General features: G+C 43.2%; 3 protein-coding genes across 6 annotated transcripts in view; 1 reads left to right on the top strand and 2 right to left on the bottom strand.

Annotated features, from left to right (window-relative positions):
* Positions 1-510: 510 nt before the first annotated feature.
* On the bottom strand, positions 511-7,434 carry LOC306914878 (uncharacterized protein). Its single transcript, XM_079492099.1, has 3 exons — positions 7,381-7,434; positions 1,804-1,982; positions 511-1,438 (listed from the first exon to the last, which is right to left on the bottom strand). The coding sequence occupies exons 2-3, from the start codon at positions 1,920-1,922 to the stop codon at positions 1,069-1,071; spliced, it is 489 nt and encodes a 162-aa protein (XP_079348225.1). The 5' UTR covers positions 1,923-1,982; positions 7,381-7,434; the 3' UTR covers positions 511-1,068.
* LOC306914877 (bifunctional coenzyme A synthase-like) lies at positions 6,769-18,387 on the top strand. The gene is made up of 11 exons (XM_079492098.1): positions 6,769-6,935; positions 7,785-8,189; positions 8,518-8,893; positions 10,290-10,504; positions 12,305-12,436; positions 14,058-14,247; positions 14,588-14,652; positions 14,744-14,828; positions 15,933-16,030; positions 17,022-17,168; positions 17,468-18,387. The coding sequence occupies exons 2-11, from the start codon at positions 7,860-7,862 to the stop codon at positions 17,534-17,536; spliced, it is 1,707 nt and encodes a 568-aa protein (XP_079348224.1). The 5' UTR covers positions 6,769-6,935; positions 7,785-7,859; the 3' UTR covers positions 17,537-18,387.
* A 1,201-nt stretch (positions 18,388-19,588) lies between these two features.
* The window catches only part of LOC306914875 (myosin light chain kinase, smooth muscle-like), a 40,780-nt gene continuing 33,310 nt past the window's right edge, over positions 19,589-27,058 (bottom strand). For 2 of the 4 annotated variants that reach the window (XM_079492093.1, XM_079492096.1), the window contains exons 7-16: positions 25,224-25,535; positions 24,960-25,059; positions 24,517-24,720; positions 24,002-24,219; positions 23,660-23,783; positions 22,614-22,766; positions 21,901-22,030; positions 21,623-21,704; positions 20,719-20,859; positions 19,589-20,070 (exon numbers count right to left, since the gene is read on the bottom strand). In XM_079492093.1, coding sequence (XP_079348219.1) covers positions 19,865-20,070; positions 20,719-20,859; positions 21,623-21,704; positions 21,901-22,030; positions 22,614-22,766; positions 23,660-23,783; positions 24,002-24,219; positions 24,517-24,720; positions 24,960-25,059; positions 25,224-25,535 — 1,670 coding nt within the window. In that variant the 3' untranslated portion in view covers positions 19,589-19,864. The remainder of the gene's footprint in view (positions 20,071-20,718; positions 20,860-21,622; positions 21,705-21,900; positions 22,031-22,613; positions 22,767-23,659; positions 23,784-24,001; positions 24,220-24,516; positions 24,721-24,959; positions 25,060-25,223; positions 25,536-27,058) is intronic. The other 2 variants (XM_079492095.1, XM_079492094.1) reach the window with 2 other exon arrangements.

Raw genomic sequence — 27,058 nt, 5'->3', positions numbered from 1 at the left:
CCGTGATTTTTTTCCACCCTAAAACATGATGTTAAAACATGTCTTATTGTTATATAAGGAGGTATCGTTTTTTCAAAAAAGTGTACAGTATTTGTTAAAATGTTGTTTTTATGTGGGCACGCCCGTCGCCCACCAGTTCATTAAGTATGCCTGGTTTGCCTGGTGGGTGGTGATGGGTGGTGATCCACCTGAACTGAGGCCGCACCCACAGCTGTAGTTGTATGATAAAGGGGGAGGGGCTGATAGTGGGTGTCACTATATTACTGTTTATTTCATTGGCCCGTTTGACTGTCAAGGGTTCAGCCGGCTCCAGGAAGAAACCTTAAATACAAAGTTAATACACCATTGCACATAAAAACGACTCCAGGGTGTCTAATGAAGTACTGTCACCTCATAGACACATGCAAAACTGGAAGAAAAATTGTGGCACTCCATCTTTAAGTTTTATTTGGAGGGATTGGAGAGTCCATTCATCAGGGCTAACATTTTTCACGTACAATATCCAAGTATGCTGATATCAAAGTGAAACACAGGGTTTAGCTTATACAGTATAGTGGTCTGGCTCAAGCCATTACAATACATTACTACATGCATATGAATGAACGGAAACATGTATTTAACTTTCAACCCTCAATAACATGGTTTTCTATTATCCTCATTTTTAAGTATTACATGTCCTGCTGTGTCTTCTACAAATTTCCCAGGTCAAATCAGATTCACACACTTTTGCTATAGAGTTTAATTCTCACATGTGTGAAAGTGCAAATTCCCAGGAACATGTGCCAAAGTGGCCATTATACCAACAACATAAATTAATGTAGTGATTAAACTTTCTAAGATAAATTCAGGTGTAATAGCAGCAACAGCAGTAGTGAAACATTGGACAGTTAGTTATAGTACAGGTACAGGTAAGATTATAATCAACAGCTAAACAATAGCGAGACTAAGAATTAGAACCTCAAACTACTAGACAGCCGGACACATTTAAACCATTATTACTTAATCTATCTGTCCTTTTTGACTACTTTCAACCTCTTGCATCTCTCTCTTATGTTTTCACCCTCCCCTTCAGCCTCTATGTATTTCCAGGGTTATCACCCTACCCAGTGTCCTTGGTATTTTCTTGGTTGTGAGCTCCACATTTCTTTTCGCCTCTCTGCCAGGCCCCGCTGCCCCCACCACAGCTCTCCTGGGTACCGTCCCACACCGCACTCCTTCCTGGATGTGTGTGGAGGCCTGCTGCAGGCCCCTAGGTCCGGTCTGGGCTGCCGAGGTGGAGGCAGGCTGGGCGGGACCGCCGGGTCTGCGTGCTTTGCTTTTCAAGGGCCCCTCCTGGCTGATGGCCCCCGAGAGATACCGCTGGAGGAGTCTCCTGGCCTCCCACTGTCTGAAGAGACCCTGCTTCCCAGCAGAACACTGTACCTCCACGACTGTGGGCCTGGGGGAGGCACAGAGTGACAAGAGTTAGCCTCTGTATTAACCAACCCCATCTCACCCAAATACTATAATAGTCACGGCCCACGGGATTGCAATCTGTGCTGCATCCCTAATCTGACAAGCATTCGGCGAAAATAGCGCATTGGCTATTTTAGGCAAAGGAATTTGAGCAGAAATATGAGGGAGGAATGGTATAGAGTAGACCCTTGGGTCTAGACAGTGAAGTATATAGGGTGTAAGTAATGTACACATTATTTTTCAACATTTTTGACTGCACAACATGCGTGCGTGCGTGCGTGCGTGCGTGCGTGCGTGCGTGCGTGCGTGCGTGCGTGCGTGCGTGCGTGCGAGCGTGCGAGTCCTAACCTGTGGTGTTTCTGTGGCACGAGGCTAGCGCTGTGCCAGTGGGCGCTGAAGCTCTGTCCTGTCTGCCAGTCCTCCTCCAGGACGCTGCAGTCCAGCTCCGCTGTCCCCAGGACACTCATTCCTCCCGCTGGGTTGCGACCTCCGGCCTGACCCCTGTGTCTACTCTTGATTTGACCTCCCTGGATCAGAGAAAAAATACATTTAATACCACTCCGGCCGGTGAACATTTTCAAAAGTGCAGATCTACAAGTTTACAACGTGTCTAGTGGCAACGTGTTATGAACTTGTAGATTTACTCCTTGAATTGTGCTTAGTAAGTCATAAGTCATTAATCGCGTCAGAGAAGAGGATAGCAGAATAGCAACAATGAAATACAAAACACGCAATAAAGACAAGATAACATCATAGGAAAACGTAAACAATACTCACCTTTCTGACCTCTATGTTCCACCAAACTATATTTATCCCTACTACCTGCCTCTATTCTATATTCTATTCTGTTCTGTCCTGTGGAACACGTTGGTCCTCGTACCAAGCAGATTCTACTCTACGGGTGGAGCGGTTCTGAGCTTTTATCGGTAGACAGTCAGCGTGTGTGGATGATGGGGGACATTTATACGCCGGACAGTCTCAGTTATTTTGGAGTGGCTCAGCTGCCACCTGCACACTGTTGACACTGGACACCAATCAACAGGCTAACTATCGGACTGCACAGATAATAACATGGGGATGACGCTTAAGCCTCCACACATGCACACACGCACGTACAATCATTTACACATGAACATGCATGCTTACACTATGCATACACACGCACACACGCACACGCACCTAATGGACACGACCACCCTGTTATTTTCTGTCAATCTCAATACCTCTACAGAAATGGCACACACACACACACACACACACACACACACACACACACACACACACACACACACACACACACACACACACACACACACACACACACACACACACACACACACACACACACACGAAAACCTGTAGACCTTGGGAAGACTAGCTGTCCATTAAGGCTAAATCCTAACAAATAAACACTCACACACTCAATGACAAAATGACCCACCCACCACGACCCACCCAACCACCAACCAACATGCACATAATACAGTACACATACGAAAACGTTACAAAACTGCACATGAATTCACACGTGCAAAACCAAGCAGGACCCTGTCCCTGATATAAACAGATACACAGACAGACACTTTGACTTGAAAGAGATGAAAGATAATGAAAGTGATATTGACGGGCAGAGACCAAATCCCCCCTGAGCTCTCTGCACTCTTCCACCCCCACCCCACTAATCACCACTGCCGGGAAACTTAAGCCATACCCAAAGAGCCTAAACACGCGCTGCTTTCAAGACTGTGTGTGATAAGATGAATAAACACTACCCAAATACTACCCCAAATCCTGTCTCATCCATCATCCATATTGTATATCAAAAAGAGAAAAACCTTCCAAGGAAGGGACTGCACACTCCAGGGCAGAGACGGACAACGTACTGCATCAACTTATTTATTAGCACTGCTAATAAATAAGTTGACCTTGGAAGGTTTTTCTCTTTTTGATGTCTATGCCTGCTAACTAGACTTGCACCTCCCACGGGTCTTTTATGGATGTGCAGGAGTCCCTTTTTTGTCTCATATATATATATGTATACACCACTGATGATAGTGCGGTCAAACAAGCTCTATGAAAAAGTTGAATCTACAACACAATTCTTAAAATGTTTTTTTTTGTGGCTTTCGCCTTTATTTTATATTTTTTATGGAGGGACAGACAGTAGGCTGACAGGAAATGGGGAGAGAGATGGGGGGGTGACATGCAGTAAAGGCCATCGGGATCGGGAGTCGAACCCGCGGCACACTGCCAGACTGGATTACCAGCCAAGGTGCCTGGACCGCTGAGCCACGGCCCAGGGATACAACACAATTCTTTACAATATGTAGTGCTGCTTCATCTCCCTCTCAGCTAAGGTTCTTGGCCTGAGAAACGTTGAAGACAACTGCACTGCAGCTTCTAGGCTCAAACTTTTGAGTGGTATTGTGAAGCAAGTGCAGCCTCTACTGCCCCCTGCTGGCTGTTTCAAGTTCAATTTTAAACCCATAAAAGTACCAACTTTTGTGTTAAATATAGGCTAAAGCAAATTAAATGTGGATGTATAGATACCATACTTTCAGTCACAAAACGTATATTCCTTCATGAAAATGCCACATCATGTTCTACTCTGTTTACTTGGGTAGCATTAGAGATAGAAAGAACTGGGAAATCATGCAGGACAAAAGTCAATTAACCACAAACAAAAGTTAATTAAGGATGGGGACAGAGATAACAAAGACAGAGAGACACACGATCGCGATGCGTGCATGTGCGCGCGCACACACACACACACACACACACACACACACACGCACGCACACGCGCACACACACACACACACACACACACACACACACACACACACACACACACACACACACACACACACACACACACACACACACACACACACACACACACACACACACACAGGTGGAGTCAGTTCCTCTCCCTTGGGTCAGAAAGATGGACAGATAGAGGGAGGGAGGGAGAGGTATAGAGGACAGAGGGTAGATAGATAAAGAGTAAACAGCCATGGAGATTAGTGGCTTTTAAAGGAACAGTATAATGGTAGTAGGCCTATAATGAAATAATGGACATTTGGCTAAAGCCACATCACAATGATCAGACCATTTACCGAGCTGGAGTGGAGGGACAGGGTGAGTGAGGGAGTTCTACATTTTACACGAGGTTATTCTTATACTCATAGAATAAACTTTGGTTCTTTACATTTGAATCAACCAACAGCAGCAAGGGAAATTGTGCTCACACAATATTGTTCCTACATTACACACTCAAATCCTGAATGTTAATTTAACTTATGGAACCAAATTACACTCTTGTACACTGTCAGAGTTAAATAAACATAGATTTAATGTGCATACCTTTTGTTCTTCTGACTTGTAATACTATAAAAGATTAGGCTACATAAAGATAGCTTTGAGGATGGACCATATACAAGTTGCAATCGTGAACTTGTTTTAATTAAATAAATAAAAAGAAAAAAAACATTTTAACCAATCTGTATGGTATGTTAATACAATTATGACTACTAGCAGTGGTTGGAGGAAGATTAGTTCTCTCCCAATGGGAAATGTAGACCCTGTGACCCTGTGACCCTGTGTCACGTAAGTAAAACACCTGCAATCAGTAGGCCTACCGCCTGAAGAGCATGAGTGCATTATATCCTGTTTGGTGGGTAAGTAAGTAGCCTTGCCGAGCCATGACGCCCATAGGGCAGGAGCCTATCTCCTGTTTCTGTAGCGTGAGGCAGCGTGATGTACAAGTACACCCCCTGGACATGACGCTAGTATGTCGCAGGGATTTACCCCCAATCCAACCCTTGATGCTGAATGTCAAGCAGGGAGGCACTGGGTCCCATTTTTACAGTCTTTGGTATGACCCGGTGGGTGGGTGGAAACCTCATATGTCCAAAACACTTACTTTTCAGGATTCAATAGTGGCAAAGGTAGCATATCGACAAGCTCAAACAACGGCACGTTTCAAGCTTGTATATCTGCTACTTTTATGAAAAAAACACAAAAGTTTAAAATATGGAGATAAGAGGTTTCTGCCTGACTGCCTGACAGCAACGAAGAGTTGTCCAATGGACAACTCTTGGATTGGAAGTGCAGTATAGGACATGGTGTTGTAGGTCCCAAATACTAGTACAACCGAACAGTATTGTGCTACAAAAAATGAGCATATGAAAACCAACTCTTCTGGATGACTTAAGACGAGCAATGGATGATGTTCAACTGCATACTCTAAATAAGTGAAAGTGTCTTGCTGTACTGAGATGTCCATAATGCTATAATTTGAGTTATGACTGTTGGAAAGCATGCCCATCCTGTGACCTTGTAGATCTGCTATTGCAACTATTCTGTTCCCTAAATACTACTTAGTTACAATAGAGGGTATGCATGTTCCCTAAATACTACTTAGTTACAATAGAGGGTATGCATGCGCATGCATAAAGTGAATGGGAAAGTGGCAAAGTGACTTGGCAAAGTGAGATTAATGTCGTTTAACATCTTTAATGCAATCGGAAAGGACTTTTCTGTTTGGAGGTATGGGCTATCAAGGCCAGAGAAGTAGTTTTTAGCCACTCAGTAGGTGTTCCCGGCCCGCACATAACCATAATCCGGGTATGATGATGATGATGATGTCACATGCATACCCTCTATACTTGCAAACAACAACAGAATGCAGATCTACCCAAAGCCTCAAAACCGTGGTTCTCAAAGTATCATCTGGGGACCCCCAGGAGGGGGGGGCTACCAGGGGGTCCTCAGCAAAATTAGTTCATATAACATAAACATCTGTAAAATAAATCTTGATTTTGTTTTTGAGGGCCCCTCCCATGCCCAGCTTTGTATGTTTATGTGAACACAAACGATTATTTGATTGGCTGATTACCCCATGGCGATGATTTGATTGGCTGAGCAAAGTATATTGAGGATAAAAAGTGAGGGCAGAAAAGTGAAGACGCCAAAAGTGATTGGCCGGAATGACATTTGTGATGATTTGATTGGCTGAGCACGGAATGTGATGTACAGATGTATGATGATGTATGAAGATAAGAGCGCCCCTCACTTCAAGTTCACATGAGTGTGATTTTTATTATTTTTTGTTTTTTTAAACATTTTAACACAAATCTTGCATTTGGTGGTCACTACTGTAACAAAACGTTTCAAATGGGGCTCCGACCGAGGCCAAATACAGATTAATTTGTGGGTCCTGAGTCCTGACAAAAAAATAAAAAATAAAATAAATAAATTGAACTACCCCTTTAACATGACACGGCCTCCCTCGCCCCGCCTCCAAGATGGCGTCCCGCCGCGGCTTGTTGTGTTGACTTGACCAGACATGCAGCAGCGGTGTGTTTTCTGTTGAATGTCAACACTTCACTCACTGTCTGTCTGTCACTGTGGATGAGCTCAGCATTCCACAGACATTCCTCCTGCCACGGCAGCAGGGCATCGTTCTTTCCAACTCGGGTGAGTCTAGTTAGTAGTACCTTCGTTGTTTTAATTTAAAACCCTCGATAGATTATATAGTAGCCTTGTTGTTTGTGTGGCTTCGTCGTACGGCGGCGAACTTAGCCGATCTACAAGCTCACAACGCGTCGCCGACGCGACGCGTTGTGAGCTTGTAGATCTGCTGTGTTCGGGCGCGCGACACCGTCGTGCGATGACGCATAAATCAGACGTATCAGGATTCATAATAGGCATCGTCCAACGGTCCAACAACTGTAATGGTCCAATCACCACTGACTGACCAGTGACCACATGACTTGTTGTTACACACACACGACACGTGTATTATTAGAAGGTAATAATAATAAATAAACAGCCTTCATCTTTTATGTATAGACTAGTTCATAGTGCAAACCCTAGTGTTGATGTAAAAAAAGAAATAACAAATAAGTATAGCAGTGCTTACAGCTTACATGTAGCTCGGTTGCGTGTGCGACTGTGCGTGAGACCAGCAGTGACCACACTTTAACTTCATCCTATTCTCGCCAATGGCAACAAGTTTAATATTATGTCACAGATGACAGAACACACCCACAAGAGGTGAAGTCTTGGGTGCCATGGGTGGGTGTAACCATAGCATATCTATGGGTGTAACAATGTCAATGTTGTGTGTGGGTAGGTACTTGGAACAATTCGTGTCCAGTGCCACTGCCATCTGACAATTTAATGCCTGCACCTGTAGTTAACCAGTGAAACCAGCAAAGGATAATATTGGCCTTATTTCTAAGTTGACAGCCTGATGGCTTTATTACCTTTGCTTGGACATATTTTTTACACAAACCTTTTTTTCTTTTTCCACCCTTCTAACAGTGACTTCTCTTGAGATACAGTGAGATCGAGGCCCGCGCCGCGCGTACAGTAGCCGTACGACATTCGTGACGCACCATGTCTATGTTCAGCACCGGGCTGCTGGTGCTCACCTCCCCCCTCCACACGCTGCCCCTGCGCATCGCTCCGGTGCTGAGCTCCGCCGCCCAGGTGGTGGAGCGCACCCTGTATGTGCACCTGCACCCCGGCCTCATCCTGGGGGGTGCCGGGGGTCCGCCTCGGCCCGTCTTCATCAACCCCGTGGTGGACCTGTCCAGTCTGATCTCGCGCCTCTACAGCAACGCGGCCGACGTGTGCGGGCACCTGGACGTGCGCGTGCTCCTGACCAACGTGCGTCCCGGCGTGGGCATGGGGACGGGCCAGGGTTGCCCCTTCCCCACCCCGCAGGTAGGGCTGTCACGATTACACATTTAAGTTGGCGATTGATTTTCACTCAAATAATTACGATTTGGTTTTTTTGGTGTTGAAATTAGGAATAAAAACTTAATTTTTGTTTGCCTTTTAGACTTCGTAATCAAAAATTGCACAGGGCAGATATGTCAAATAACGTATACAAGTCGTAAATAGCTTTCGTGAGGTGTTAGCTTGTAGATATTTTGGGAAAATGTATGAACATTTTTCAACATGGAAACGTTTAAGACGTAAAATAATTGCGATTATCTCAAATAATTGCGATTAGACGATTATGTAATAATTGTGACAGGCCTACCCGCAGGCCCTCTCTCACCCCCCGGAGGTGGTGCTGACGGACTTCCCCGTGCAGGACCCGAGCCAGTCAACGCTGGTGGCCCAGTGTCTGCAGAGGTACGCCGGCCATTGTTACACGTGCGGCCCCGGCCTGGCGTCGGTGCTCCTCCACCCGCAGTTGGAGGAGCAGCTGCAGGAAGGGGTGGAGCGCGTCGATCAGGAGACGGAGGGCGCGTCGCAGGAGCGCCGCGGGCAGGCAGAGCCCCTTGAGAACTACAGCGACGTGGTGGTGGGAGGGACGTTCGACCGGCTGCACGGAGCCCACAAGACGCTCCTCAACACGGCATGCCTGCTGGCCAACAGAAGGTTCCTCATCGGGGTGTGTGACCAGGAGATGCTTAAAAGTGAGTGTTTACTGTACGGAAGAGGAGGTGGACAGAAGAGATGGCCAGCAGTGGTCAGTGGATGTACTAAACCAGATTCAAACCCCTACTATTATGGTCTGTGTCATATTATAGACCTATGTCTCTTCAGTGGTTTAGGGTTGAGCTTTTAAGGTTGTGAGACTGACAGTTTGATAACAGTCATGTTATGGTCGTTCAAGCTAGTCAACCTTTAGAATGCTACTGAGAGTCTGTACTTCAGCCTCCTAAAAGTCCTGCACAGGGAGCCCGGAGCTGTTATCTGTTTGTAATTTCTAATCGCGGAAATATATATTTTAAATATTTTTAAAATATATTTCTGCTTAGCGGCAAGCTAGAAGGCTTTGACTAATTTGATTCGGAGTAGTTAGGATAAGGATTTATTGACCTGTAAAGGCAAGATGGAACTACTGTAGGAGGGAGGCGGGACATCCACTTTATTCTCAGCCGATTGTCTGTGCTTCCGATGAATAGACTGTTGTGCAGTGTTAGTATTAGAAGATTGTGTGCGCTAAGTCGCTAACAGTGTCTCAAGAAACTAGACACGAACTTAGGACAGTGGAAGAGGACACTTGGTAATTATTTCCTAGACTGTTCATTGCTCCCCAAGCCTGTTAATGTTTTCCATTTTTCACTGTGTTAATGCCTGTAACAACATTGTGATTTGTGACCCAGTGACAGCAGTAATATTTGATCTGGTCTAGGATTACATTATGTATATAGCAGTATTATTGCAGTATGTCCAATGTGATGTAAAGTGTCATAGTAATAACAAAAATATGAACTGAAAATGTAAATTATGAATGAAATTATCATTGTTTTACATTTTTGAGTGGTGTAACCCACTCCTACGACTGGCTTTGTTAGTTTGTCTGTCTGTCTGTTCGTACCAAAAAATGAGCATGGTTGCTACGGTCACCCAGTTCACCCGGGTGTGATTTCATTACGTCAGACATTACGTCAGACCACAGCTGATCAGTCTATATAAGACCTTACACCACTCAGTTCACACGGGTGTGATTTGTATTGTACATATTGTATATGTCTGGTGATGGTCACATCACAGCACCTTGTCGTACAGGGAAATTATGTCTAATCTAATTTCCAACTCCTATCTTGTCATTATACCACACTTGTGTTATGGGGGTGACTCACACACAGTAAGAGTGTTGGATCACATATGAGAGAACATCCAATTGTTCTATTTACAGAAAAATATAGAAATCTATATTTCTAGTTAAAATAATTGACAAATACACTTGCTTTAAACGGGGTATTCACAGTGTACATTTCTTCACTGAAACCTGTAACCATGATAACGAGAGAAAGTTGATGCTTCTAACTGCCTCTTCCTCCTCCTCCTCCTTCCTGGACTCAGAGAAGGCGTTGAAGGAGTTGATAGAGCCCTACTCGCTCCGGGTCCAGAGGCTGCAGCAGTTCCTCAACGACGTCAGGCCCTCCCTGCAGGTGGAGATAGTGCCGCTCGACGACCCCTTCGGAGCCTCCGTGGTCGACTCGGAGCTGCAGTGCATTGTGGTCAGCGAGGAGACCAGGAAGGGTGGCGATGCCGTCAACAAGAGACGTCTGGAGAATGTAAGTGAAGTCGGCATACTCACACCGGCCGCCATTCATTTTCAATGGATGCCAGCGACATGAAGATAACAAAGCGATGCCCGATGTTTGTAGCTGCTTCGAAATTCAAAAGCTACAATTAGTTGAGCTGGCTTCAATTGCAGCAAAAAAGCCACAGAAAGTGTTCTTTAACCAATTCCTCTCCCCTTCTCTCTTCACACAATTCCTGCTTGTAATGGGGGTAAACTAATTAATTATTTCAGTCAGCCGGTTCCACGTTCTTTTTAACCCCAGGCTTTATATTTTGTCCGTCAAGGAGCATGTTGATCAACACTTCAACAGCAACTCGGCGACAGATATGCTGTGTTGCTTTGTAGTTGCCAGTGTGAACGCATTAAACTGCTCCACATATCTTAATTCAAACTGCTTCTAAAACGATGTTTTTTAACAATACAGTAGATTCCTTACAGACTGCCACCATTTTCGAGACAAGGCTATGCCATCAACAGTAGGACAACTGTATTTATGTGTGAGTGTCTTGAAACTAGTTTCACACATACCCTTTGTATGTCTTTTCGAAACAACGTCAAAGCCAACAGAGTGGGACAACATCGTTCAGTCTGCTTAGACTGAACATAAAATCTAAAATGTAGCTGGGCTACAGTGGAACTCATTGCACTAATATTATGTTAGAGAAAGGATTACAAATATCTTGTGTTGTGTGGTGGTGTTGAGCACACCAAACTACATTCCATGCAGTTGTGATTAGGTACTTATAGTCTTGACTCTGAGTGAGAATGGACTGTAAGTTGAAGTTAACCCATGCCAGGAAGAAACGCTTAAGTGAACGACAAGTATATTAATTTAATACTGAGTTAACCTGAAGTACAAATGACTATAAGTGAAACTGAACATATAATATTTGGTGAGCTCATTTGAACTGCATGAACAACACTAGTGTGCTTGAATAATTCTTTATTAGAAGACTTGATATTTCATAGAATATACATGGCTGTTGTGCCTAGAGTCAGTTAAGATCAAATCAGACATACAGTAACATTTGTCTAGCCTCCCAAGCTACACCATAGACATAATTATACAATACCTGCAGTGCAGTATAACTTCATACATATTTACACAAGACACTTATTGGGGAATATTTGCATTACTTGTTCCATTAAGTTCTATTTTGTGAAAGTCTATGCAAGGACTTTGAAAGACCACACTGTACAACAATGTGTTACTAAAACTATGTATAATAGTATAGTATAATAGCCCCCATTCATCCACATTGCTTACAAACAGGAATGCACCTAGGGCTCTATTTTCGTCCATGCTAATCCCTAGACTACTTTGCCTTTTTTTACTATTTTGAAAATGTTTTTTTAATAGTTCAACCAACCTATCTACATCGACATGTTGTGAGCTTGTAGATTGGCTATTTTAACCATTCAAAAATGTTTTTCAAAATAGTAAAAAAGTGGTTTAGGGATAAGGGGTTTAGCATGGATGAAAATAGAGTCCTAGTCCTAGACCGTCCATCTCTCTCTACGTCGTCCTCAGACGAGCCCTCCATCGGCGTTTCCAGTCATATGATCATGTCATATGATCATGTCTAGGCAAAGAAGGTTATTAAGCACAGGTGAACTGTAATATGATACATTTCTGCACTCTGATGAGAACAGAATTTACAGCAAGTCTAATCCGCATATGTTTTTGCTGCCATATGATACGACAAAGCAGAAAATAGGGCATTGATTTATGTCCGACTGCGACGATACCTGACACGTTGTGCGTTGTGTTGTGTTCTCCTGGTGCCAGGGTTTGCCTGGCCTTATTGTCCATGAAATCCATCTGCTGAAAGACGCCCACCACACAGAGACAGAGGAAGAGAAGATCAGCTCGTCCAGCCTGCGCTCCCGTCTCCTGGGAACCCTTCTCACCCCGCCTGAAGTAAGCCCTGCCAACCACAATGTTTCTGCATCTAGAATAAATTAAGGACTGCATTTGGATAAAAGCATTGATACTGATGCTGGTATCTGCAGCAGCAATGTGATAACACAGTACACTGAGCAGTGAAATGCAATGAAATGATAAAGAATAAACATAGGAGCATTGAAGAAGTAAGATTGTAGTCAAACAGGTATCATTGATGGAGCACGCACACAGCAGTTAGTGCTGCTGTGTGTCAGTCTGGTAACTACCACAGCACTACCACAAAGACACAGTGCAGACCGTCCGCTTTACTGTCTACTAGCGTTCGTGTGGACCCTGCAGACGTCCATTCAGCATGCTTGTTTAACCACATGAACCCTAGCGTCTCCATGGGCATGTTAATAATAGGCAAACTAACTAGGGCTAAAAAAAAGGTAAACATTTAGAGAAAATGGCAGATCTACAACCTCACAACACTACATGATGAATTGTGAGCTTGTAGAGCAGCTAGTATTTTTGATATTTGACGTACAGCGAATTGTATAGCAAGTATAGAGGACTGAATGGGACTCGCATGAACACGGTTAAACTGAGCTGCTCTCTAAACATTGTCATTATTGTTGACAGCATTCTTCTGGCCACTGAAGAGCTATTGTGATGGAAAGGGTTCACATTCCCATCTCATCCCTTCCCTTTACAATGGAAATCTATTAGGCTTGTATTGTGTCATGCCTGGCATTATAATGCCACTGTAATGTTATCTCTAAGTAGCCTTGCCGAGCCATGAGGCCCATAGGGGCAGGAACCTATCTCCTGTTTCTGTAGCGTGAGGCAGCTTGATGTACAAATACACCCCCTGGACATGACGCTAGTATGTCGCAGGGACTTACCCCCAATCCAACCCTTGATGCTGAGTGTCAAGTAGGGATGCACTGGGTCCCATTTTTAGAGTCTTTGGTATGACCCGGCCGGGGATCGAACCCCGACCTCCCAGTCTCAGGGCGGACACTCTAACCACAAGGCCACTGAGCTGGTTTAATGTTATCTCTGCTTTAGTAAAACTGCCCATACAGTATTCTTAAAGAAATGTAAACTGTAAATAAAATGTTGAATGAATTGACGCTTTAAAAATGTTTTCACCCTTAACGCCACATCTCTAATAATATATGATAATATGAACCTTTTTGTAAACTGTAACAATGGTAAGCAGTAAGCACCTTTTCATATGATAAAATGTGTCTGAAGTGGTGTTGCAGTATAGAGAGAACGATCTAAAGCTAAATCGACATAGTTATGTCATTTTACTGCTTCACTAGGGTTTTGACCTGAGATCAGATTCTAAAAATGTCTTCTACATCCTGACAGTTTTCTGAAAAAGCTATGTTTCTATGTCGGTGGTTCTTCGATTTTTCAAAAATAGCAGACCTACAAGCTCGTAGCGCGCCACTCGGTGGCGCGCTATGAGCTTGTAGATCTGCTATTTTTCAATAGCTAAAGCATAACATAATGCTAACACCAAAAGGCGTTCCTGCCCAAAATGGGTTAACTTGCTGAAACACACCCTTCTGACGGCATATCTTACAGTAATGCTCCACTCAACATCTGTGACCTGTCCCTTATTGTCTCTCCCCTGAACCAGGACAGGTCCCATCTCCCTGCTGTCCCGTACGTCATCGGGCTCACGGGAGGCAGTGGCAGTGGGAAGACCTCCATCGCCAGGCGCCTGGAGGCCCTGGGCGCCGCCCGCATCGACAGCGACCAGCTGGGCCACGAGACGTACCGTCCGGGGGCAGTCGCCTACCAACGGGTTCAGGAGGAGTTTGGTTCGGGTAATGGAACTTATATCAACTTCCTTTTCATCTCAAAGCCCTCGTCTTCTTCACAGTCATCGGTGTATTTATAATAACGTGATTTGTATAGCACCTTTTCTTACATAAACTGCAGCCCAAAAAGCTTCACACAGAGAAAGAACCTCAAACACAAGCCTTGCTATATCAATATACAAATAAATAAATATAATTGTGAATATTTTATTTCAAAAATAAAAATCCTCTCTCTCATATGCTAGTGTGCCAGTGATTACCCTCCTCTGTGCCAAAGTTGGCAACCGTGCCTAGGGTTGCCTACCCCTGACATAACGTGATGTTGGGGATTTGTTCTTCCTTTCAGACATCTTGAATGAAGACAGAACCATAAACAGACGCGCACTAGGAAGGAAAGTTTTTGGTAACAAGGTAACATCATCAGTACAAATGACCTGTTTTCTATGCTACAACACCAGTAGTGTCATAATATGGGCTAATTGGACTTGTGTTTGGTTTACAGGAGCGGTTAAAAGCGCTGACAGACATTGTGTGGCCAGAGATTGCACTTCTGGTTAAGGAGAGAATCCACCAGGCCAGAGAGGAAGGTATTATCAAGATATTAAGATTATTTCATTGTTACACACATTATATCAGAGAGAGTAAAGTTACAATTAAATCAATCAATCTTTATTTCAGACCCAGGGAGATCCATATCACAAACAATACAATATAACAGGACATATAAAATGAAAATGAAATAAATAGAATGCACATATCCCACACTGTTCAGTTTCTGACATGTGCGCCAATGGTTCCACGGACTTGTTTGTTGCCTTGAGTATATGGGACATTGTAAAACTTAGTTTTACAAAAACTTTAGTTATATCTGTCTGACAGTGAGTTCACAAACGGTTCAATCCATTATCATAATCATTATCTTCCACAATAACCATAAACAAAGGCTCAATAACCAAACCAAAATAGTGCAATGATAATGAGTGTATACACATTTACCTAGTATGTCAAAACTGCATTACACACTCCCTCCCAATAGCAGCCCTGTGTCAAAATCAGTTGTATATGTGATTGGCTTAAACGCCAGTCTGCAGTTACTTGGATCTTATCCATGAGCCACTTACTGTACCCTGACTGTAATGCTTAATTTACACGCTCACATTCAGTTGTGAGCTTATATTTAAGGTTCGTGACTCCACCACGCAATGCCAAGTATAAATCAAACTTAAGAGCCTTTTCCCCCGCCAACCAAATTTAGGATAATCTCCCAGGATTTAGGATTTTCCTCCTGATCATAATAGAACTATGTCGGGGAACAATCTCAACAAGGATAGAAGTAACCTCTCCGTTGTTTTTTGTCTTTGTCTTTTTTTTTGTCTGCCCGCTCTTTTTCTCCTTCTGAAATGTACACTCTGAAGCGATATTGCCCTTTGCCCCTGTTAAGTGTTGACTTGATGCCATATGTAGTCCTGAAGAAAGCAAGGATGTTACAGAGACACTGGAGATGGAGTCACTTGGAGGGGGGAGGGAGGGAAGAGGGGTGAGAAAAAAATTCCTGGGAACTGCACTTGTGTCCTATGTATGCATAGAAATGCTGTTATTGTACTGCTTTTTCCAAATAAAATAAATATTATAAAAAAAAAAAGAAAAAGAAGTGACCTCTCCAGTGTTTTGTGTCTGCTTGTCCTGTGCAGGTAAAACGGTGTGTGTTGTGGACGCTGCCGTCTTACTGGAGGCTGGCTGGACAGACATGGTCCACGAGGTCTGGGTGACCATCATACCTGAGGAGGAGGTACTGGAAACCTCCATGTTGACATGATTCTGCTTAACCCATTCTGACCTGAGATCAGATTCTAAAAATGTCTTCTACATCCTGACAGTTTTCTGAAAAAGCTATGTTTCTATGTCCGTCGTTCTTCGATTTTTCAAAAATAGCAGACCTACAAGTTCATAGCGCGCCACTCGGTGGCGCGCTATGAGCTTGTAGATCTGCTATTTTTCAATGGCTAAAGCATAACATAATGCTAACACCAAAAGGGATTCCCGCCCCAAAATGGGTTAAATGGAGCTCATGGCCGTCACCATTTCAATTAAAACAATGTAAATGGTGAAAATAGCAACACGTGAGCTAGTCAAATTAGTTTCATTATTCGCCATGCGACATAGCATTTAATGTTCACTTTCTTCTGGAGGTGGACATGCATCTGCATGTGATCATATTCACATGTCATTTGGATTTCATACATGGTTAACTACCTCCCAAATATGATGTGCAAAATGGCCGTAATGTGAACATGAATATTATGTGAATTTATCCGAGAATACAGTATTTATTTATTTGAAATGTATTTAGAGGATAAGCCCCTTGAGGTGCATCTTCTAGTTTTCGAGGGGGTAGTCAAGTACTGACTCGAATATCTCAGTCACTAGAGGCTTGATTTGTAAAAATGAAAACAATTAAAGCAAAGGTTCCTTCTTGCTCCAAGTGAACAAGCTTGCTGCTGTTTCTATGAAAAATGCTAATTAAGCCAGGATACCAAATAAAGCAACTGGAAAGTTTCTATTTCAAAGATGATAGCTGGCTAATGGAAAAACCTTTCTCCCGCGGCTCATGTGACAAGTTGTTTTTTTTGGTTTTTGGTTTTTTTCCAAAAGAAAGACAATCCAGGCACCTTGTCAAACACATTTTCTGTATATCTTTTGTATAATATATATATATAAAAGAAAGTGTGAGAACTACTGAGCATTTGTGGTCTTTAAAGAGTTTTGCCTGTACCTCCTAGGCGGTGTCGAGGATAACTGAGAGGGATGGGGTGAGCAACGAGGACGCTTTGAAGAGGCTACAGAGCCAGTGGTCCAATGCCAAGCAGGTCGAGCACGCCAACGTGGTGCTCTGCACACAGTGGGAGCCTGATTTCACCCAGAAGCAGGTCGGTCAGAAGCACACACACACACCATCTTTTTTGTGTGAGACATTTAACACTAGCCATATAAGTTTGTCTTCACTGCCAGCCACTTTGGCAGCTAAGCAGCCATTGGTCATGGCCATATAAATAAGGCTATACAGTAGTCCTTCCTGCAGCTGGTTTGAATCTGTCCAGAGGCTCTTTTTGTTGCATGCCATCCCCTATCTCTCTCTCCCACCTTTCCTGTCTCGCTGTTTGGCTTGTAAAATAGTCGGTCCCGGCACGGTGACATTTCATTTCACCCCGTCTCTTTGATCTCAAAGGTACTCAAGGCCTGGAACCTTCTCCAGAAACGAATCATACAGAGACCAGAGGCCAACCCGCCGTCCTGAACCCTACATGAGGACATGTAAGCTGACCCACTACCCGATGTCTCACACAGTTGCATCCATCAACTGCACACGTGTTACACAGCAACACTCGTGTCAAGTCCCAGGACGTGTGTCACCAAAAACGACCCGTATAGAGAAATTTGCCTTACAGGAAGAGTGTGACGGGGCACTCACTGTGACATTGCAACGAACCCACGGAAGTGGGTCCGTCGACCAAGACTTTGTGCCTGATCGATATTTAGCGGGTCTTGCTTTTAAGTCTGGACATTTGAAACAGACAGATGCGGAGACATTTCCCATGATATCGGGGAATGAATTGTTTTTTCCGATTTTATCAAAGGTTTTCTGACAAATCCCCTGCTGCTTTTTTAACAGGTGACCATTTGTTTATCTGGACTGACAATCTTTACTGTACAGACCAAACATTTCTGCATATATCAACAACACAGACATGAGAAGGACTCGATCAACTCCAAGTCTCCAACTCCATATCTACAGAACAGTTGTTAAGCACTGCCCCTTAATCACTTTCAATGTTTTGTGATGTCATAAGTACGGTATATACTTAAGACAACAGAAATCTGTCAAATATCAGTTGAAACAACCACAGACTTGTTACCGCCCAGCCAATCTGAGGCTACTATAGTTCTCTAGTATAACCCAGCAAACCTTTGATTCAGAGCCTTCTTCGCTGGAATTGATGACATAGGAATTGTGCGTTTGACCACATTAGATTGATCAACTAACGATTAATTTTCTTGTAAGACGGGTTTAATCGAGGATAAATGTAACTACGGATATAATTAATGCCAGTAATTAAAGGTTAATATGTAATTGTGGTGTATGGACTACTAATGGTTATTCAAATGAAATAGCTCAAATATAAATAAATGGTAAGTGTTTCTGAGATGTGGTAAGATCCTGTGTAAATGTGTTTAATTGTAAGAGCAATGCATGGAGCAAAGAAGAAATATATGGGGTGTATAATTACTGTGATAAGGGACATCTATGGATAAAAAGATGATCTTAGTCCAATCTGAAATATTTTATTTTCTGAAGACGAAGACGTGAAGTTGTATATGGAAAAACAAAGTGGTGGCTCCAAAACCAGCTTCATCATCATACCACAAAGCATTTATAGAAAAAGTATAGAAATAGCAGAAAACAAAAATACATTTAAAAGTAGTATTAACATGACATACAGTACATTTTAAAGACATGGTCAGTATATAAACAATAACCATTGAATTGTGCATTGACCATTACAATATGTTTCACAGCTTTTACTGGAGTGTCGGCTTCCCCAGCCACATGTCTATGTGAAAGTTATTGGGTAACAAATAATACATTCAAAAGTACTTAGGTACGTAGGTAGAGTGATTAAGAGAATACTAGTCATAATATAGAGTACACATTCCCAATAAAGTGAAAAGTTGGAGTTTATACTTTGCTGACAAATGTGTCCAGAACTAGAAAATGAGCGGAAACCTCAGTAACTGGTGTTGCTTTACAAGCAGACCAATATAGTTCCACAGGTTAATCTGTTGCAACCAGACCATGCACTCCTATTGTTAAACATTATCTCTACCTGCCATAGCGTAGCTGATTACCATGAGCTAATCTGTTCTAGAAGACAAGGTTCAACATTCAGTCTATTTTTCCATGTAATATTAGCAACACATACATTTAAGTTAAACATTTTAACCATAAAATACAATTGTGGGCTGTGGTTAAACCCCATATAAATTACTTGGTTGACCAGGGTCCCCCATGGCAGGTTTTTCTGCTCTACACCAAACCGAAAATCAGACAAGCCTGCAGTACAATCTACAAGCCATGCAGTACGCTGTGAGCTTGTAGCTCTGGTACAGTATGTCCCCATTGAACCCATTGTGCTCTTGTGCGTGTGTAACTGAACATTCATCACCAGCTAAAAACAATAGAAAGACAAAAAGTGCTCCATTTAACTGGTGACTTGTGAATAAGGAATAGGAATTTATGTATGTGTTGCAACCTTATGATTGGAGAGCAGAAATCAATTAATATTTAAAAAAAATATTATATCAAAGCCAATGCTGTGTTTATGCTCCCAGCCCAACTTAAAATATTAAAATGGTCAGTTTTTAATGAAGAGAAACATTCTAAACTGATGAGGTTCATACACAAATATTGAATAAAAGGGTGGTCTGCATGAAATAATTAGCCCATGAAGAGATGAAATAATGTCCACACACTGAAATTAAAGCCCCTTCCAGTGAGTGGACATGTTTTTAAGATTTATAAACTTCATCATCATCATCCTCCCCATCACTTCCACTCACTTATTCCTTACAACCCCACGGTCAGTTTTGCAGAGCACAGCGCCTCCCCGAGGCCGTTGGTGGCCCTGCACTCGTAAACTCCAGAGTCGGCAGATATCAGGTCGGAGAGAACCAGAGAGCAGAGTCCGTCCTTGAGGCGCTCCATGGTCACCCTGGACGACTGCTCCACTGGGTCCTTGTTCTGGAGCCACTGCACCTCCGGTTCTGGGTAGCCTAGAGGTTCACACAATGACACAATGCACTGAGCAGGAGATGTTGATGTACCCCAAGAGAATCACTTGTGTCAGCTTTCTGGGTCTAAATTGCTGCCGAGTTGTGATGCAGTGTATTTGGTATTTAGTATTTCCCTCTACACCAAATCTCCGATCTACTGTACAAGCTCACAATGCGTTGCAAGGTATTTTGAGCTTGTAGAGCTGCTCTTGTTTTCACCACATTCAGCCAAGAATAGGGATGCTAATCATGCTGCTACGGTCTCAAGAGGTTAAGAATAGACTACCTAAAAGAAAACCTGTGTTAACTTTGTTAGAGGCTAGAGAGCTGACCTGTCATGCATCAGTTTGCCTCTGATACAGTAGAGTACACTGTGTTTTAACTGTAAACACCGTGGCCTTTGGACAATGTTATCCGTCGGCTCAGATTTCCAGAATTGAGACAATGCTAGATGTACATGGTGGCATTTTACCCAGTCAGCCTAACAGAACTGAAACGATGCATTTTACCCAGCCAGCACAACAGATATTGAGACTATCATTTAGTCGTATAAGCCTATTTCTTCAAATACCCTAGCTGAGACAAAATTGTCGATGTAGAATAATATGCTAATACGATGCTGCATTGTACACATGCTTGGGATCCTACCCTGGATTAGACATGTTAGCCGGGCAGTATCTCCCTCAGGCAGGTTGGTGTCTTTCAGGGGCTGCAGGAAGAGAGGTTCACTCTGAAACTGCTCCCCCAGTGACTGGATGGCTTTCTCTGCCTCTGGGCTCCAGCCTGCCTCTGAGCAACACATAGTTTGACGATTACAAGAAAACACTTTACTGGTGACAAAATGGAGTGGCACAATGAAATATACCAGTTGACATATGTACAGTACACAGCTGAGCCCTAAGGTCAAGAAGGACATTACAGTGCGGGTGAGGGGCCAGGCATGAAGCTTGCTGATGGTGAGAAAGGTGCACTGTGTGTGTAGAGCTTTGCAACTTGTTGGCAGTAAAAACAACAACTCACTGTAGTGTGTTTACAAGCGACACCATTCCTATAACCTGAAGGGTTTGTGTTTAAGACATCAATCCTATAGCTATGACGTGATGGGTGTTTCCCATTACCCAGAGGGACAGGCACATTATAATTGGCACTTTGGGTGTTAAACAACTGCTAGTCCACAAAGTAAAGATCAAGTAGTACAAGGTTTGTTTTGTTACATCAAGGGGGATACATTTTGCTCATTTAAGCTAAGAATGCAACAAAAAAAAGAACAACAATGTCAGCTTTATTATTTGGGGTCCCAGGAGACAAGGTTTCAGAGGGACGTGTGTGTGTGTGTGTGTGTGTGTGTGTGTGTGTGTGTGTGTGTGTGTGTGTGTGTGTGTGTGTGTGTGTGTGTGTGTGTGTGTGTGTGTGTGTGTGTGTGTGTGTGTGTGTGTGTGTGTGTGTGTGTGTGTGTGTGTGTGTGTGTGTGTGTGTGTGTGTGTGTGTGTGTGTGTGTGTGTGTGTGTGTGTGTGTGTGTGTGTGTGTGTGTGTGTGTGTGTGTGTACCCACCCTCTGAAGGACTGCCAGGTTCCTCTGATCTGCTAGTTAGGTTAGTCATCCGCTTTAGGGCCAGGACAGCCTTGCCTGTTTTCTATAATAAGAGAATGTAAAAACATTGAGAGAGTCTGTAAATGACAATATACTTAAGGTAAGGGCTTCACCAATATTAATTTTCAGTGTTTATATATATTTTGTTTCACTCGTAAAATAAATATATTTTCTATTGGGAGCTACAGTGCGCGGTCTGCAGACTTCCCCTCCTCTCCTCTGCGTCGTGTGTGCATTACCTTCCACTTGCGCTTGGCCAGGAATCTTCTTATCTTCTCCTTGTTGAGGGACTTGGTGGGCCTGCGGTTCAGAGGGGTGAAAGAGACCATCCATGGGTGGGCCAACGCCTCGTCACAGGACAGCCTGGACCTGGAGCACCACAGTGGAACACATGGTGGGGTCACAAAGTCATTATTATTATTTAGGACGAATGCAAACATGGTTTTTCTGCTTCTGTGTTTTTACTCAGTGCCACATTGCTGCTGCTATGATGTTACTAAATAGTGAATAGTAGCTACTGTAGCTTGAAAATCTGTTATTGTTCAGCGAGCAACATTTCCATTTCCATGATCTCACCAGTGTCAGGACATTCATTGACATCATGGTGGTACAGGTCTTTTAGTGCTAATTAGGTGGGTGGCTCAATTCAGCTGGACAGATTGCAAATCCACAATAATAAATCAGCGGTGGTATTGTGGAGATAATGGAGAAAATTCACTTAGAAAGTCAAACCTGGGCCCAGGCGGTGGCGTAACCGTCTGGGCACCCGACTGGTAATCCAGTCGCAGTGTGCCGCGGGTTCGACTCCCGAGCCCGACACGGCCTTTACTGCATGTCTTCCCCCATCTCTCTCCCGTTTCCTGTCAGCCTACTGTCTGTCCCTTCAAAAACCAATAAAAGGCGTAAGCCGCAAAAGAAATATCTTAAAAAAAAAAAAAAAAGAAAGTCAAACCTGGGGTCTTTCTTCAGCAGGGAGCTGATGAAGTCCTTGGCCTCTTCAGAGATGTCCTCAAAGCTTTCCTCATCAAACTCATAAGTGCCAGATGTCACCAGTGCCAGTGTCTCCGCATCACTGTTCCCCTGGAATGGAGACTCACCACTTAGCCTGCGTATGAGAAAAACGTACGAGTCAAAACGTATGGAATGTTGCGTGGCATCTGCTGCTGTTGCAAAGCTGACAACTAATGACAAGGTACAGTATATGATTGTAGCTACAGGACACCAATACAAGTGGAAATATATAGGCAATTCATATTTTTTAAGACCACAGCATAAAGCTAAATGAGGATGATAAATGTGCATCACAGGTTATATGAATCCAATGCATCTTGAATTTGCTTAATAAATTTAGACAGCAGTTAAAACAAAAGCTTACAAAAAACAGCATGTTAGAAATTATATGATACATCACTTAACTGATCGGTTTTTGATTCATTATTTCACCCCCTAAATGCTACTACATTTATTTTAAGACACTGAACATGGATAGAGTAATGCATGAAGGTGGTGTGTCAGACAGCCCATAAATACTTTTATGTAGCAGTGTATTACAAACAGATTTGTCAAATTAAACTATACAATACATACAAAATCTAATCTTTTTGTCATAACCTAACCTGGCATATTGATTTGGTGTAGAAGTCAATTTTCTTTGTAAGAATTTGGTTCCACTGCAAGTGTCGTTAATGGCTAGAAACACCAGCAGATGGCGATAGAGAACAATGCTTTTAGAGCCAAAGTTTATTAGCACAGCTTTGTATTTTGCAACCACTCCAAGGAACAGCAATGTCCTAACCTATGTCTTCACCTATGTTTAGAGTTTCAGTAGGGGCAAAAGTGGCGCTGTTGTGCCAGAAACAGAGAGAGAGATAGTGTTGCACTGTTGCCTGCTAATTACAGAGAGAGAGGCAGGGAGAGAGGGGAGTTGCACCACTCAGTTCACACGGGTGTGATTTTTACTGTGACAAAAGCTACAGAACAGTTTGAGGGTTTACTTACAGAATAAAACAGATAACTCCAACGCTCCACAAGTCAGACTCCAAACCAACAGGCTCATAGTTGATGACCTCAGGAGCCACAAACTCTGGGGTCCCTTGCATGCAGGTCAAGGTTTTACCAGGTTCTGGAAGAAGGGGACAATGTAGTATATGTATTAAATATAATAACTAATATTTATATATTTCCCAAAGACGGTTTACAGGGAGGAAAAAACATTATTTAAGAAAACCAAAAAAAGCTATTATAGAGTCAAATATGATACACATAGTACGTACACAGTACACACAATATGTAATGTAATGTCCCAGCCACAACACAAACAGTATAGTATAGCCTACTAACCCAGTTTCCTAGCCAAGCCGAAGTCTATGATCTTGATGCGTGTTCCAGTGGTGTCCATACAGACGATGTTCTCCGGCTTGAGGTCCATGTGGACGATGTTCTGCTTGTGAACGTACCGCATGCCCTCCAGAATCTGCTGCATGTAGCGCGCACTGGTGGGCTCCGTGTGCTCAAAGTCGTCATCAAGGATGCGTTCGAACAGCTCCCCGCCCCCGAGGCTGGACGCACACAACATACACACAGACAAATGCAGTGAGAAAGCATTACGTGTCATCTTGGTTATCTGCATGGTTATTTAATTACTTTAGAGCAGTGGTTCAAGGACCCCCAAATTAATATGCATTTGGCCGCAGTAAATTTATCTTAAAAATATTTTGTGTCAACTGATCCCTGTAATGTTCCAAAGATCTTTTGAAAATAGGCCTAGCTTTTTTGTGAACCAGAAATGTCTGCAATGTAATTAACGCACTTCCATTATGAAGCCTTTCTCTGTATCCTCTTAGATATATACTCACAACTCCATGACCATGACCATCTCAGCGCGAGTGTCGTACGCTGCCAGACACTGGCACAGTTTGGGGTGATGGAGAGAGTTCATCAGCTCCATCTCCTGGCGTGCCTCCAACCTGTCTTTGGCAGTGCGGCCTCGGTAGAACTTCCCTGCACACACGTGGCCGGTCTCCTTGTGGGACAGTCTGAACACCTGGCCAAACTTCCCTCTGGAATCATACAAAAACTGGTAAGTAAGGCATCCTGGAGGCTCCAATGAAACCTGCAACTCTAGGGACTTTCCTGTGTAGTCTGTGTTATTGTTATGTCTATGCTGCATGACTGTGTTGCACATCCCTGTAGTTTCACCTATCATCTACCAACGAGGTGTCGGAAACCACTAATTCAGTCCCTTAGCTACAGCTACGTGTAAACATTTGAGACGTTCACCTGCACAATCCGTACTTACGTTCCCAGCTTCTCGTGCATATTGTAGTGGTCCTTGACGTTGTGTGTGGTGTCAATGGTTATTGTCACATATGACTGGATCTCCTCTTTCTGTTCTCCTCCTGCATAAAAATATGAAATCGGAATGAAGTGAAATAAAAAATATTACTGAATCGTTATAATCAATGTCTGAACACAAATTCAATCTCCAATTAATTAATACCCTCACTTAAACTGTTCAACCTGCAGTGCATGTTTTCTTTTTTTTAAAAGAAAGATCACCAACCTGTATTGGACATGTTGACACAGGCAGACTCCTCACTTGGCTCACCGACCCCCGCAGCGTTGAAGGCCCTGACCCGGAAGCGGTACTTCCCCTGAGGATCCAGCCCTGAGCGGACCTGATAGGAAGTGTTCTTGCAGTGAGCGGTGACTTCTGTCCAGCTCCCGGCCTCGTCGGTACCGTCGTCCTTCATCTCCACTACATAGCCCAAGATGGCGCTGCCTCCGTCGAAGCCGGGACCCGACCAGGACAAGACCAGGGAGTCAGGGGACTGCTGGGAGACAAATGGGGGGGACGCAGGAGGGGTGGGACGGTCTGAGGAGAATTCATGGTTTAGTTTGGATGCACATTGCACACATATTCAAAACATATCCAAAGACAAGCCCAGAATTAGCCCAGAGCCCCAGACAATAGTTAGTCATTAGTGTGGTTGCCCTAACAGGGCAACCAGACTATTGCAATTGTAACACTTTATTAGTGTGGTTGCCCTAACAGGGCTACCAGACTATTGTAATCGTAACACTTTATTAGTGTGGTTGCCCTAACAGGGCAACCAGACTATTGTAATCGTAACACTTTATTAGTGTGGTTGCCCTAACAGGGCAACCAGACTATTGTAATTAGTGTGGTTGCCCTAACAGGGCAACCAGACTATTGTAATCGTAACACTTTATTTCTTTTTACTGGAGTAACCTTTTTTTTGACGCACTACTCCACCCACTGTTTTGACTGTACGCACTTGAGCCATATCTCAAATTGACCGGCTTCATCGGAAAGGATGTGCTTGTATTTTTTTAAGAGAAATGTTGTATAGTTTAATTGATATGAATTTATTAGTGAATAGAATTTCCCCATTGACATGAATGGGAAAATGCGATTTTTCGCATTTTCTCACATTCAAGTATTTTTTCCTCTGAGACTGTAAGCACTATAGTTACAAAACTTGGAGGGTAGGTTCATAATAATTACTAAAATTAATTAACTTATAATGTTATCGGTCGGCCTCATGGTGGCGCTATAACAGCCCACTTTACGCTTTGGCTTATAACTCTTGAACCGTAGGTCGTAAAATCAAAATGATTTTTTCCCTGGATTCCTTGGGTCATGACGCATCTCCCCATATAGGCCACGCCCATTTGCGTCATGATAGATTTTCCGCCATTTTGAATTTTCTCCAAAACACACTTTTGGCTCCTTCTCCTAAAGATTTTGTCCAAATCTCACAAAAATCGGCACACATGATCTCCAGACCTATCCGATTAAAACACCAACTGCAGAATTTTGATAGTGCGTATCGTTCGGCCGTAATCGTCGTCCGAAGATAGTAGGAGGGGCCTATTTTACAAAAAATGCCATAAATCACGAACGGAATGTCCAATCCATCCCAAATTTGAATCACATGTTGCGGGTGGTTGAATCAACCAAGTACCAAAAGCAATTCTATTTTCATCCATAGGGGGCGCCGCAAATGCGAGAAATGTAACCGTTTGTCGCAAAAACATGATTTTTGGGGGCATAAATCCCTTACAATACTTACACATGATCACATGTGTGACTTGAAATTGTAATTGGCTAGCAATATCAGTGGGAGGGGCATATGTAAGCGACTGCGGCAACCACACTTTGCAATTTTTTAAAATTGCGACCTTTCTAGTTGTAACACTTTATTATTCTTTTCATTTACTGGAGTAACCCTAAACTTTGTATCACTACTCCTCCCACAGTTTTGACTGTACGCACTTGAGCCATATGTCAAATTGACCGGCTTCATCGGGAATGGTGTGCTTGTATTTTTTTAAGAGAAATGTTATATAGTTTAATTGATATGAATTTATTAG

This window comes from Electrona antarctica, assembly GCF_951216825.1.
Source record: "Electrona antarctica genome assembly, chromosome: 22".
NCBI classification, from domain to species: domain Eukaryota; kingdom Metazoa; phylum Chordata; class Actinopteri; order Myctophiformes; family Myctophidae; genus Electrona; species Electrona antarctica.
The sequence above is the reverse complement of the archived record's forward strand: the minus strand, read 5'-3'. Positions and strand labels throughout refer to the sequence as shown.

What these genes read in the sequence shown, in the direction of transcription:
- LOC306914878 (XM_079492099.1), bottom strand. Translation starts at nt 1,922, where the DNA reads ATGAGTGTCCTGGGGACAGCGGAGCTGGACTGCAGCGTCCTGGAGGAG. An exon ending in GTGCCACAGAAACACCACAG is followed by an intron (nt 1,439 to 1,803) that starts GTTAGGACTCGC and finishes TGCCTCCCCCAG; the next exon opens with GCCCACAGTCGTGGAGGTAC.
- LOC306914877 (XM_079492098.1), top strand. Translation starts at nt 7,860, where the DNA reads ATGTCTATGTTCAGCACCGGGCTGCTGGTGCTCACCTCCCCCCTCCAC. An exon ending in GCCCCTTCCCCACCCCGCAG is followed by an intron (nt 8,190 to 8,517) that starts GTAGGGCTGTCA and finishes GCCTACCCGCAG; the next exon opens with GCCCTCTCTCACCCCCCGGA. An exon ending in CCACCAGGCCAGAGAGGAAG is followed by an intron (nt 14,829 to 15,932) that starts GTATTATCAAGA and finishes TGTCCTGTGCAG; the next exon opens with GTAAAACGGTGTGTGTTGTG.